At 34.2% G+C, this 15,188-nt stretch overlaps 1 protein-coding gene across 1 annotated transcript in view; it reads left to right on the top strand.

The window, feature by feature from the left end:
* LOC103586170 (adenylate kinase isoenzyme 5-like) overlaps positions 1-10,713 on the top strand; it is a 193,056-nt gene extending 182,343 nt beyond the window's left edge. The window contains exon 9 of the mRNA XM_008567344.1: positions 10,526-10,713. Coding sequence (XP_008565566.1) covers positions 10,526-10,713 — 188 coding nt within the window. The remainder of the gene's footprint in view (positions 1-10,525) is intronic.
* Positions 10,714-15,188: the final 4,475 nt, after the last annotated feature.

Here is a 15,188-nt window from a genome sequence, read left to right on the forward strand (position 1 = left end):
ATATTCCCTCTTTCCCAGGCCCCAAATGATATTATTTTTTGATTTTTATCTCTCATGTTGGCGAGGTGAGCTCTTTAGTAGCTCCTTGACTCAGAATACATTAGTAGCAAATATTTGTTGTTCTTGACTTTTGAAAAACTTCTTTATTCAACCCTCACATTTGCTTGATGGTTGATTGCATATAGAATCATAAGTTTCAAATTATCGTCTATCAGAAATGTGAAGGCTTTTCTCTATATTCTATTTTCTAGTTATCAGATTCCAGGGATCTAGTTTTGAGTACCTTTCTGCCATTCTCATTTATGGCTTGCTGTGTGTAACTTTTCTTTCTGAAGATTGTTATCCCCAGTCTTAGTGACTTGCTATTGTCGTATGTTTCATTCATTGTCATTTTTAATTAATTGCTGTGGACGCTCAGTGCCCTTTTTGTTCAAAAAACTACATCTGAAAATGTTCTAATTTTTTTTTATTATTTCTTGGGTAATTTCTTCTTTTTTTTCCTTTTCCTCTTGAGAAAATTCTTGTTTTTGGATATTGATCCTTTGGATAGATCATCCAATTTACTTATCTCTTCAATTCACTTTTACATTTTATCATTTTCTGTTCAACCCTCTCTGGTTCAAACCCTTCAGAGCATAAATCTCCAATCCTTGGTGGATGTGGTTAAGGGCTAGTTGTCTAGGTAGAGGGTAGAGATTGAGAGGTCTAACTTCTTCCAGAAACTGTCAATGTACTCAACTTTTACACCCATCAACCACTCTGTGTTCAAGTACTGGTTCTTCTATTTCTTGAGACCTACTTGGGATCTGCAGTAGAAACTGGCTGGCTTCTTGTCTTCCTATCTCCCCTTTCCTTTTTGCCCAATTGCAGGATACTAGCTTTCAACTTTTTCTGGCCTGCCAAATCAGTTACTATCTTCAACTCTCTTTTCTATTTTTTGCATACTCTTTTCTCATTCTGTCTTTGTAAGATATTTTTCCACATCTTTACTATAATTCTAGTGAGACTTCCTTGATAGTTGTGTTTCCTCAAACTCCTCATCTTAGTATTTAATCATTCATTCAAAGAATATTTATTATCATGCATTGAATTATATTCTGGGAATACAAAGATGAATATGATATATCTACAAACAGGAATATCTAGGAGGAAGACATATATGCAACTAAATAACTAAATAATTAGTACAGCTACTATTACTGCAATTAGTAATAATGTTTTCATCATATGTGAGCTAGACTTGGTTCAAGGTATTTTATAAATACCTAATTTAATAATTTGTCCAAATGGCATAATGGGTAATGTCAAATTGTCACTTCCTAATATGTCATTGTGGTCAATTTACCTAACCCTCTGTGCCTCAAGTTTCTCATTTGGAAGTTAAGGCCAATAAAAATTCCTACATTATATGGTTATGGTAAACATTATGAAAGTTAATAGACTTAAGGTGATTAGAACAATCCTGATATAGTGTAAGCATGTAATAAATGTTCATCAAAACAAAAAAAAAAAAAACTAAAAAGAAAAAAAAAACAAAACACCCAAAACATACAATTTCTTAAGTGTTGTTGGATGGCAAGCCCTATACCAGTAGATGTGAAAACCTGAAACTGTTTGGAAAGCCATTTGACAGTATCAGATAGGGACGTGCTTTTTTGTAAATGGAAAAAATATTTTTCAATATTAATTCAATAATACAGTTGATCCTGTGTTTTAAAAGATTAGAATTCAAACCTTTCCCAGCTCTTTTCATTTGTTGGGTTATTGATTACCTCCGTGTTAACCTCATTATATCATTATTTTGTTTATATATGAATGGAAAAAATATTTTTCAATATTAATTCAATAATACAGTTGATCCTGTGTTTTAAAAGATTAGAATTCAAACCTTTCCCAGCTCTTTTCATTTGTTGGGTTATTGATTACCTCCGTGTTAACCTCATTATATCATTATTTTGTTTATATATGAATAGATAGGTATTTTTTGAGGGGGGAGTCAAACTATTTTTATTGGGAGGTTGGGCAGGGGATGGGGGAGGGAATATAGTCCAAGAAGCACCAAGAAGGATATTGATATCCAATGTCCTCAGCTGGGCCAGGATCTCCCCAGTCTCCTAGCTGCAAAAAGATAATGGACAGCTATTACTTTAACTTAGTCACCAAGAAAACTGAAGTCCAGAGAAGTTATGCTGCTGGATCATTACTACAAAAAGCAGAGAAGGTGTGCACTGTTGTTATTGAGAGAATCAATCAATGAAGTTTTCATAACAAAAACTTGCATTTACTCTAGTAAAGATATTTTACTTGGTCTGGGGAAATAATAATATTTATCATTTAGGCATGAACCTGAAGATAACAACAACTAAAAATCACCAACATTGAGAGAAAACTAACATTGTTTTAAAAGGCACCATACTCCATAAAAAATTCCAAAGCAAAAAAGACAGAAGGAAAAAATATAAATGAAACTATTAAAACAAATAGAATTCTTGCTGAAAATCTAGAGAATGTCTAATCTATTTTTTTTTTAAAATAGATCCAGATTGCTATAAAAATGAAGATTTCTTGGATACTAAAATAATTATTTATAAAATTAAAACAAAAATTAATAGAGCAGAAGAGTAGGTTGAACACAATTGAAAATTAAATTACTAAGCTATAAAATTGACCTGAAGCAATCTTTCAGAATGCAGTAATAATGAAAATGATATGAAAATTATAAAAGAAAGATGAAACAACATAGAGGAATCGCATTTCGCTAAAGTTCATCTACCAGAAACCCACAGACTACCACACATAATAGTGAAATAATTTAAACTTTTCCATTAAAATAAAAAACAGAGAATTATGCTCTTAGTCTTAGAACACTGAACTAGACAATGCAATGAGACAAATAAAAAAGAAAAACAGGAGAGGAGGCAAAATCATATTTCTGTTAAAATCATCTCCTAGAAATTTTGACATAGTTAACTGAAAAACTTGCAGAACTTTAGGAAGGTGGCCAAATACTAGATCAACATGTACAGGTTAATGATTTCCTCTAGTAGAGCAAAACTAATTGGATAACATGATGAAGCATAAGTCCATTCACTATAGTAATCAAGATTCTTTTTAAAAAAATTGAACTAAATCTAACATAAAATGTGCCAGATAATATGAAGAAAACAATAAACACTATAAAAACTATAAAACTTATTAAAAAATCCTAACAAAAGACATGCCCAAATGCTTAGATAAATGGAGAATCGAACCATTTTTTGGTTGAGAAGAAACTGTCAAATCCTTACAAATCAAAGTATAAATTCAGTGCAAAACTCAGTTGAAGTCTCAATAGAATATGTTATGAAACTTGACAAGCTGATACTGACTTTTATTTAGTACAGAAAGTGTTCAACAAGAACCAGTAATTTTTAAAGCAGTCCAGTGAGTGAGTAATGACCCTACAAGTTAATAGATCATACGCCAATAATTGAAGCAGTCAGCTTACTGCAGGAATGTACAAATAGAGCAAAACTATAGAGTTAAAAGTAGAAAAACAGATACAAGGGAATTTTATATTTAAAGGTTTATGAGAATTTTATAAAGCTCCTGAAATTCCTTTGCATGGGTGGTTCAGAAAATTGATGAAAATATTTATTATTGGACAAACATGGAACTAGAATTGAAAGAAAATGTCCTCTAGTATTCCCATTAACACTTGGTGCTAGTGACCCTAGGTAAGTCTACTGCTAGTGCTACTGAAAAATAAGAATAATTTTTAAAGCCTATTTTTTTTTTTCAAATTCTTAATGTTTTAGGGAGGGTCAGATAAAATCTTCCATGTAAAAGTCTCTTATAATTTATGAAATAATATATGGATGCAATATTTCTTAGACTAGAAAATTTTTCTCTCTCATATAAACAGAGGAAAACTAGGGATTACATACAAAGTGATAGATAATTGTTGGTTAAACAGATCATTGTCATTTACAAGGTAAAAGTCCTTAAGTTTTTGCAAGTTTCCAAATCTGTGTGTAGCACTCTGAAATAAACTTTCTCCAATAAACTGCAAGTTAATGATGCATACTGATTGGGGAGAAAAAAGGGAAGAGAATCAAGAGTTAAATTTGGGACATTTTAAGATTGAGACTTCTTTGCAACATCAGGCTGAATTGTTTAGTAAGAAACTCGAGTTTGTAGAAGAGATCTAGATTGATGGTATAAAATTTGGGATCCATTAATATAGAATTTATATTAGAAACCATGAGAATGGAAGAGAGCATTTAAGAAGTGAGTGCTAACAGAGAAGGGAAGATGTTGGAGGGCAGAAATATAAAATTTAGAAATTAAGTGAAAAAAGGTTAATCAGCAAAGGAGATTGAAACTAAGTAGCCAATAAGGTGGGAGAAAAACCCAGAGGTTATGGATTCTAGAAAGGCAATTTAAAACAGTGATTCAAAAAGAGCGATCAATCAACTGCATGCAATGCAGCTCGTATGAAAGAGTAATTTTAAGACTGAAAATTGATCATTGACTTTAGCAATGTGAAGATCATTGGTGACCGCAACAACAGTTTCAGTGGAGTGGAAAGCATACTCAGCAGACTGCAGTGTCTTCAAAGAGAAAAGGAGAAAAGAAGTTCGAGACAGACTATTGCTTTAAAGGGGAAAAGAAAAATGGAAAGTTGACAAATGGGATTATGACATAAAGGGAGAATGTTTATTTTTATAATGGAAGAAATTTTCATATATTTTATGCTGATTACAATGAGCCAAGAGTGAGGGAAAACATTAAATTTCAGGAGAAGAAACAATTGCTAAAGTCTCTTGAACAGATGAGAATTTACAATTTAATAGGCAATTGAAAAGAATGGCTTAGATAGAGTTATACTGAGCATTCTGAGTTCCAAACTCTATCTAGTATATAGATCCATGCTGTTTCCTTCTGGCCAATAACTGAACTGGCTTGTAGGAGAGGGAAAAATAAGCTTTTTGGCAAATTATAAATGATTACTTATCTAAATAAATTTGCTTTAAATTAAACTCCTAGCTGGTACACATATTGCTCTGTGATCCCAATGGTCCATAAAGTTTATCAATAGGCATAAAAAAAAAATCAGACTGTCAGATTTTATTTTCTTATTACAAGTATCTCAGTTACCAGACAATAGCTCCAAGTATTTGATTAGGTGACTCAATTATTTTTCAAGATGATTCACATAACATAGGAATACTGAAAAGTTCTAATTTCTTGGTGTAAAGCTAGGGCTAGCGCTCACAGACCCCTTGAGCCTGTTTTAAAAACTGGGTCACAAACCCCCCATGAACTAGGTAATAGGAAGAGGTCCTGGGAGCCGTGGCTGCAAAATTAATAGGCTTTATTCAGAGCTAGGAGGAGCTGCCCTAGTGGCTTCCCAGAGCATCCCAAGAGGCTCTATCAGAGCCTTTAGTCCTTTATACTTAAGTCCATAACCCAAAACACCTGGGTGCACATGTGCAATCACATTAGGCAATAACAAGGAACACCTGGGCACACATGCATTTTTACGTTAGATGCTCTGCAAGATTCGGAACATCTGAGGGGCCCTGACCATTTTTGTATATTTTCCCAACACTTGGCAAACAATCTGTGAAACCTCAGTTTGATCAACTCTATAACATAGATAAATATTACCAATTACAATATGCATAGTATAACATCACAGTTAATACTTATTCATTTCACACAGGACGTCCAAGCTAAAAAGTGTCTATATTTGACCCATTAAACCTATAAAATTGAGAGTGTTGTGCTTATTAAGCACAAGGTAATCTAAATGCACACAATTTCAAATTTCATTTGATTATATTTTTCAGCTCTTAAAATATACATAAAAATAAAAATAAAGAATTGGTACAATGACATCATACAAAATGACAAGAATTTAGGTGGAAGGAAACCATTTACCAATTAATAGTATTTGTATTCTGCCACCAAATTGTTTTGTGCTACATTCATTACTTTAAAACAAGAGGAAAATGACATCCTCCATCTTTCAGGTACTATCACTGCACACCAAATAACTCCAAAACGTAGTAGTTAAAAAAAAAAAAAAAAAAAAAAGCATTTTTATCATATCATATGGATTATATAGGTCAGGGGTTCAGATGATTTTTTTGCCTCTAGTTCTAACCTATATAGAGGTGCTCAGTTTCACTGGGCTTGGGTTACAGGACACAACTCTGGGTTTCAAACCCCTCTCAGAGGTCTCAGGCTCTGTGCCCTAAAGGAAAGCTACTGTTGCCAGTTAGACCTATTTTCAGCAGCAACACAGGGAAAATGAGACCACAAGGGGCTGGCTCATGCAAATCCAGTGGCTGGGCGTTCTCAGTAGAGAAAGGTTATATAATCCTGGTAGTTGGATGACCTTCCACTAGAGGTGGTAGAGAGCACAGAATATTCTTTTTTTTTTTTTTTTCCTTTTTGTCTTTTTTCATGACCGGCAACGGATCGCAACCCTCAGTGTCGTGCCCGTACCGGACCGGGACCGGCAACGGGATCGCAACCCTCGGTGTCGCGCCCGCACCTCGCTCAGCCAGTGAGTGGCCAGTCTATATGTGGGATCCGAACCCTCAGCGGGAGCGCCGCCACACTCCCAAGTGGCGCACTGTAGCAGTGCAGCACCGGGCGGGCCCAAGAATATTCTTGAATATACCTGGTGCATGTGATACAGTTTGACCAATGAACAAGCTCCAAGAAGAGACCAACTGAGCACATGCAAGACTAATGTTACAAAACTGGGAACCACCTCCTTACCTGAATATTCATTAGATAGCATAACTATAAAAGCCAAATCTCAACAGAAGGTGGGGCTGTGCAACTTTCCTGGAGCCAGCCCACAGTCTCCATATGAAGTGTGTATTTCTTTCTTTTTGTATCCAATTTACTTTCAGCAAGCAGCTGCTCACTCTCTTGAGTCACCCTGCACTCTGTACTGAACTTTAAGTATTTATTTCTTGCTTTTGTTTTAAACTTGGTGTGGGCCCTGCTCAGTCTCTGGAGCTAAGCTGCACTCTGTGAAATCTGTATCTCTTATTCATTATATTAAACCTGTTCTCACTTTCCACTATGACTCTGCTCTTGAATTCTTTTCTGTGGCAGAGTCAAGAAACTGGTAAGAGGACAGGGTAAGTTGAAGCTGGCTGTTTGGTCCCCTGGACTCTACTTTCAACATCATGGCCTCAACTGAGGCCACTCCATAGTACTTAGCTCTGGGTGGGATGGTTTAAAGGGTTTGAAATGGCTGAACTCACATGTCTGGCACCCTGTAGGAATGGCTGGAATAGTGGGCCTAGAGAAGAATTCTTGTTCAGACCACCTACATGTGGTCTCTCTAGCTCATTGCTCTCAGGGCAGCTGTACTTGTTACATGGCAGCTGACTCCCTTCACAGGGAACATTCCAAGAGAAGAAGAAATTGCATGGCCTTTTAAAAAGCCCTTAGAAGTGATCTTATGTGACTTTTGCTGTATTATATTGGTTGAAGTAGTCACCAGCTCACTCAGATTCAAAAGCAAGGGACAGAGATCGCCTCAGCTCTCAATGGGAAGAGTGTCAAATAGTTCGTGCCTTTTTAAAAAAAAAAACGCCACACACCATCCTCAGAGATTATCAAGTAAATTAATTAAATACTCAAAGTTAAAGATTTACTACAATTTCAAATAATTTTTATTAAAAAAGATATAAATAAATCCAATTAATAAAAATGTAAAGTTAGCTTTAACCTTCTGAAATAATTCTGTGAATACTTTTGTCAAATTAATGATATTTCTTTTTTGACAGGAATACTTGAATGACCCACAGGACCTGCATAAGATATTTGACAGTCTGTGATAATAACTCTATGGAGAATACATGAGATAAAAACTAATACAATTAGGTAGGTTAGTGGTAAGTTTCCCAAGAATTGCTGTTAATTCAGAAAGAGTTCTAAAGGAAAAGAAAGTTGTGTGTCATAGACACAAGCGTGAAGTGGATTATAAAAATGTTGAATGACAGAATCCAAATTCAAGATATACTTGATAAAATAGAGCAGAATTTCTTTTCAAACACTTGTCTAATTGGATGCATTGTGAGTACAGGTTTCCATGTTTAATATATTTGAAAATATTACTCTCAGCTTTTGGAAAGTAACAATTAAAGAATATGTTAAATTTGCAGTAAAAAAAATGGTTTTTATTTTAAATAACTTTGACCATGAAGCCACACATTTGCCTCTCTTTTGTAAAATTATTCACTCACTAGGGAATGAACATGCCAAATATGATTTGTGAACTTCAAACTAGAAAATGGATGAAATTTAAAAAGATGGACTATCATGATGATAACTAAAAACTAACAACATGTACATATAACTTAGCAGAAGTGAAAAACATAAACAACTGAATCAATAGTAAATTCAGCATGAATAACACATGAAGTAGCTGCCAAAACACCTGACATTTGTTCCAATTTATTAGAAATATAAATCCATTAGAAAAGAGTTGAGATAAGTGCTTTTCAATGCATTGATAGAAATTTCCTAGAATAGCTTAGTTCTGGGTTCTTCATTATGAAAACGGTATTGGCAAAAATACTTAAATTTATAGAAGAGCAAATGGCTGAGGATCCAGGCCACTTGAGAAACTTTGTAAAGATGGGGAAAAATGCCTCAGACTCTTCTTGATTCCCAGTAACAAGAAGTTTTAAACTATCAGTTGAATGACAGCTCTGTCACTGGCTGCAAACCACGGACTAAAGTATACCAGAGGTGTATATAAAATCACACGGAGACGTTGACACTACACTCACAGAACTTGTCCATACTGTTCCTCACATTAACTCTTTGACCTGTTTTTTATTCACTGATTTCTGGGAACCAAGTGTAACCAAGCATTATCCCTGGGCTTGATTCATTTCACTTAAGACATATTTGCATTCTTCTCCCCTTATTTTGACCTTTAACGTATTAAGGCATAACTGAAAAAGGTAAATCTTGCCCTTCAGCCCTTTGCACCTCTGCTATTGGTAGGAAGCATTCCTACCTCCACCTGTTTTTCGCAGTCCAGTAGAAACAACAGCCTTTTCCACTTAGCATCTTCATTAGAGTAGGGTTTAGAATCTGAAAAGGTTTGAAAAGATTGTTCTTGAATGCCTTTTTCATTTTACATTCAATTATCTTTAGTGGCTAGGACATGGAATTAGCACCAGTGTCTTCTCTACAACTTTCTCCCATGAGACAAATACATTTTCCCAAATATATCAAAGGCGTTGGCAGTTGGTAACATCTTGAAACCATTTATACCTGAGTAGGTGTTTTCAAACGTGGGAAAGTGTGCATCATGGGCAATAATCAGGGAAGTAAAGACAATTCTAAAGTCACATTGCCTCACTGACAGTGATTGATCAGTGTTGCTGAAAAGAATCATGTTGCAACAAAACCCACCAACAGAGTTTCTGATGCCAGGAAGATGGTTGGGTATAGATTTAGTTATGTAATTGCCCTTTCAGATATGAAGCATTGACTATTCATGGTGGTGAATAATATGCAATATGCCCAATTCCAGGTAGAGGTCAAGGGAGAGAACTAAAGCATCTCTCCAGAGGAGGTAATTTCTATGGTTTTGAAAAAGATGAGAAAAACGTTAGAAGTCTACCATCACTGTTGTCACAGAATCACTTATTTTAATGATTTCCAGTGATATAAAGATACTTGCATGATTGTTGGTTTCATTGTGCCTGAAACCATCAATGAGCCAACTGTCACTGATACCACTTATGATACTGAGGACAAAAAACTGCATTGATCTTTGACGCTAAACATGGCACCTTGATATGTTCACCCTTATTACTGAGAATGAAATATTTAAAATCAAGTCTATAAGTAAGTACACTCTCTGGGTGGACAATGCAATGGTTAACCATTTTGTCACCAAGTTCAAGCGCAAGCACAAAAATATGTCATTGAGACAAAAATGGTGGTCTTTCTTCTGTACAGCTCATGAACATGCTGAAGTACTCTCTAGTAAGGCTCAGACCAGTATTGAGATAGATTTCCTCTATGAATAAATCTATATAGCTCATGCAACATTTTGAAGGGTTGGAAGCTGACATGAAGACCAGCATCCTGAACCCTATAAACAAAGCTTTATGCTTGGAAAGTCATACAGCCAAGTCATTATATGTATCTCCAGGTTTCTGAAACTTCTTCAAGATTTATTTAGTGGAAAACAATTAAACAAGTGTATAACCCCCAATAAGTCTGCTGTTGATGGAGCAGCTGACCAGTAAACCAAGTTGTCAGGAGACCAATCAGAAAATGTTAGGCTTTTCTCTCTCTGGATGTCACTCATCTTTCTCTTGATACTGAAATTGATAATGAAGGCATAATTGTTCTAATCAAGCATGGTGCCCAATTTTCACCAAGGAGACAGAGGTTTTCACTTTCCACTCTGACCACCACTTGGACTGATGAAGATGAGGAGGCAATGAAGAAGGGGAAACCTTATTTGGAAAGTTTGACATTTCAGGCATTCCTCATGAGCCATGTGGCATTCCTCAGCGGGAAGTCACCTTTGATGCTAATACCTGTGGCATCCTCGAGATGTCTGTGGTAAATCAGAGCACAGGAGATGAAGCAAGAATTATAATCGCTATTGACAAAGGCTGTTTGAATGAGGAACACATTGAGCTCATAGTCAAGAAAGGTAATAAATAACAGCCACTGAAGATGAGAAGCACAGAGACAAGATGCCTTCCAAGACCTTAGTTGAATCTTACACATTCAGTATGAAGACCACAGGAGGAGATGAGAAACCTCAAGGAGAGACCTATGATGAGAATAAACAAAAAGTGTTTCACAAGTGCATTATGTTTTCAACTGGCTGGACAAAAATCAGACTTCATGAAAGATAAATGTAAACATCAAAAAATGACCTGCTAAAGGTCTGCAAACCCTTCATTATCAAGCAGTTTCAAATTCAGGGGATATGCCAGGAAGGATATCTAGCAGCTTTCCCAGGGATAAAGCTCCTTCAAGAGGTATCTCTCTGGACCCACTGTTGACAATGGCTAACCTTCCATTCAGTCAAAATATTTTGAAGGACCAAATTTTTGCAAACTCATTCATGGCAATTGAATCATTCATAATACATTCATCGTGTACTAAATTTACTGGGCATTCTCAATAGTTGACTGCCTACCTAGAAAACTTTAATACCATTGTACTTTATCAGTGGTTATGTAAACGTGACAAAAATTCAATTTGCACTTTAAATAAAAAATTATCACTTATAGTGTGGTAGTAAGTGTTGAGAAAGAGGAAATTAGAGAGAGCAAGGGTCGATTTATCCCTACTTTTCTTATAACGGATGTTTCCAGGAATGTTGAAAGAATAAATACTTCCCAAAGGCACTCCTGCAACATTAATTTTTAAGAACATAAATACTGAGATTAAGTTTTTAGAGTTAAACCAAGCTATCTCTCTGTGTAAAAACTATCATGAGTAGATGTAAAGTTTATTCTTTTTAAGTATTATGAAATAAAGAAAAATATACTATTTATTTAATAGCTGTCTAAAAACTATAAAAATACATGCCTAAAAAATTTGCTCTTTTAAAGTATTAAGGAATGCAAGAATACACACCATTCATCTAATAATTATTTATGACCATCAGGTACTGCGCTTTGCATGCATCACTTAATTTAGTCTTCACGATAACCTTAAGAGTTTGCTACAAGCATCGCTTTTATTTTTCAAATGAATGCACTGACCCACAGAGAGGATGGGGTGCTTGATAAAAGTTACATAACTAAGTGTTAGCTTTAGAACATAAAATCAGGCACTTTCATTTTGGAGTTCATGTTCTTAATCAATTTTCTCCATTATCTCCCTTGATATAATATAACTTTAAAAAAGTATCTGTGTCCATCTGTTATTTAATAACTTTGTTACATGAGGAGCATTGCATTTATATAATGTTAATAGTTTTCCATTTCCAAGATATTAAAATTGCTAACAAATATTTACATAAATTCATCTACAGTAACACTAGTAGCAACAATGTAATTGAACTGTCAAACAATCATAATTCCCCCGAAATTACTGAAAATAAAAATATCATTTTTTACACTAATATTCCTAAAAAGGTGAATAATATCAAATTCAAAATTTCACTAATATGACATACCCCTTTAATTTTACGAGAGACAAGATTAAAATTCAACGTTTTTCAGAGCTTATTTACATTAGGCATATAAATAAAATAAAACTTATTAAACAAGTTCAAACTCTCACTGATATTTGGAAAGACAATTGTTTTTCTTATTTGGTATGGCATAATATTACAGCATCATTAAAGACAATGTCTTGAATAAAAAGTTTGGCAATGCTCATGCAGATGATCTGAGTCCCAAAGAGGGGTCACTAGCCAGCTGAGGGGCTTGTCTTTTGGATGAGATTTGTGACTGAGGACAACCTGTGTTCATTAAAGAACACCCCTGGGCTGCTGATCAACATTATTGTCAATGCTTTCAAATATTTATGAGGAAAATAATGTGAATGTTAATGTGATACAGTAGTCCCTGTATCCACCGTTTTAGCTAGGTCTTTAAACTTTAAGAGAGGGAGAGAAACCACATATAATATTGTTACAATTTTTCTGTCTTATTAATAGTGATTGTTGTAATCTCTTACTGTGCCCAGTTTATAAATTAAACTTTCTTATAGGTATGTATAGGAAAAAACAGCATATATCGAGTTGGGTACTATCCGCAGCTTCAGGCTTTCACTGGGGATCTTGGAACGCATCCCCAGATAAAAGGGGACTATGGCACCTTCAGTGAAAATCAAATCATTTATCTCACATCAAGATTAAGAAGCTACATTATCAGCTGCCAAAAAATGTGACTTTCATGCCAATACCTTACTTTCAGTTTTCTTTCCTTCCTATATTACTTGATGTGAGGGTAAATTGAAAGATATTTACAATAAACAGTGCATAATGTTCTCAAAAAGTCAAAGTGTTATTTCATGTATTGGGACTATTTTATGGTAAAGTGTGAGACACTAAACAAAATTCTCAGATAAAACTATTCTCTGCAAATATCAGTTACTAACGAGATGAAAATATTCTAGGCTAAAATATGATAATGGTTGCTAGAGCTGTAGAAAATCAAATGTATATGTAATTTAAATGTAAATAGGGCGCATTGGTTCTATCCAGGAATATAGACCTTATGAAAAACGTGTCATTTAGTTTGAAGAAACCATGCTAGATACGGAAAAGCTGAAAGCATACAAACATTGAACTTTAGTCTCTCTACAATCTACTAACTTTTCATGTCCATTAGTAGAGGAAATTAGGTACTAATATCAGAGTTAAAGTTAAAGAGGAATTTCTTTACAGGTGACAAAATTCATAGCTCCAAGATAAAAGGCTTCCTTTAGCCGGTATGGCAATTAATTTATTTGAAATTATAACAGACAAAATTTATGATATGCATTCTAAAGAATAAAATTTGAAGTGATCATAATAATCTAGGGCAGGGAACCCATATTGAATTTCTGGAAAATGTGATGCTATTTTGGAGAATGACCTGCTCTTAAGGGTTGTTCTCTTTCCCTCCTGCTAATTAAGTCATCATACATATGGAGATCGATATTGTAAAATCATGTATATTTTTAAAAACTTGCTTATTTACTCTATTAGGTCTTGCTTCTTTCTGTATAGTTTCAAAACAAATGCTTCTGTCAACCAGATTTTATTTGTGAGCAATGACAGAATATAAATGAGAAAATATCCTGGTAAAGAGAAATCTTTTTTTTTTTTTTTTTTCTGTTAATAATGATTTGTTCATAAGTTTAAGAGACAGTATCTTTGGTCTCAATCACCTATCCTGAAATTTAAGGTACTGGTCAAAATTACAGTAAGGACCAAATTGTGACTATGAATGGTTTTAAGCAAAATTGAAAAAAATATAATGGCACCACTATTTAAAGGGGTGAATTGACATGGGGTCTTTCATATTTTATTTGGGAGGGGATTTTATTAGAAGGTTTTTTAAAAAATTTATTTATTATAAGCATATTATTATTACAAATTATGGTTTTTCTTTATGCCCTTTACTCAACCTATCCCTCCCCAAGGTCCCCCCTGATCTTTCATATTTTAAAATCATAGAGAAATAAATATAATATGTGATGTTTTACTTGAATAATATTAATATCCTAATTTAAGTTAAAATCAACAGGTAATGTTCATTCTGACATTTATAACATTTATGAGTTATATTTATAATGATATTTTAGTCATAGTTTACTAATTTTATATTTACAAGAATATTTATAAAAAGTCCAATGTAAAAGGAATATATTCCTATACCCTTGAAAATACTACTTTGACCAAAAAAAAGAAAATCCAGTAACAGAGTAAAATGCTACATTGGCATTTAATGGTGTTATTTTAATTTGTAATGTTATGCCAAAAATGAACAAATTTGATCTAATAAAAATGAACAGCAGTGATTTTCATCCTCATCCCCTAGAAGAATATCTAGCATACAGAAGGTCCTCATTAAATAATTATTAATGAATAAGTCAGTAATAATAAAAGCCACTAGACATGAACATCAAGAACTAGATTTAATTAATTCACTTGGTGGAATGTTTCTATATTCAAATTTACCCTCTTTCCAACATTTCTTTTTCTTGCCCCATGTATCTCACTTTGAAAGGGATTATTGGGATGTGTTTTTTATATAAAATGGTGCCATCCAGCTGCTTTTGTTAAAACAGGATGCTTTGCTATTAATTCTAAGCAACAAAGTTCTTGGACTACGGATATCTTCTCCTATTCTTAAAACTGTTCCAGAAGCTTTGGAGATCTGTGTTCCCTCAAGAAGTTTTGAGAATACAGACTTAGACCAGGCCTTATGGCCACCATTGAGAGCCCTATGAATATTTTCTAATTTTGTAGTAATAATGTTTTATATTTTAAGGCATTGAAAGCATGAATGTATGCATAGCGTAGAAAACTATAGCAGCCGTTACATACATTTGGAATGCATCTCTTCGCTTCTTTTTTCCTCCCCAAAGCCAACTCTGTCATCTTCTATTCTAAAGAAGTTTCATAACTCATAAAAATTTAAAGTGTTTGGCTTGGGGGTGAACATCCACATTCCAGAGGAAAGGAA

This window comes from Galeopterus variegatus, unplaced genomic scaffold (assembly GCF_000696425.1).
Source record: "Galeopterus variegatus unplaced genomic scaffold, G_variegatus-3.0.2 Scaffold312, whole genome shotgun sequence".
In the NCBI taxonomy this organism is placed as follows: Eukaryota; Metazoa; Chordata; class Mammalia; order Dermoptera; family Cynocephalidae; genus Galeopterus; species Galeopterus variegatus.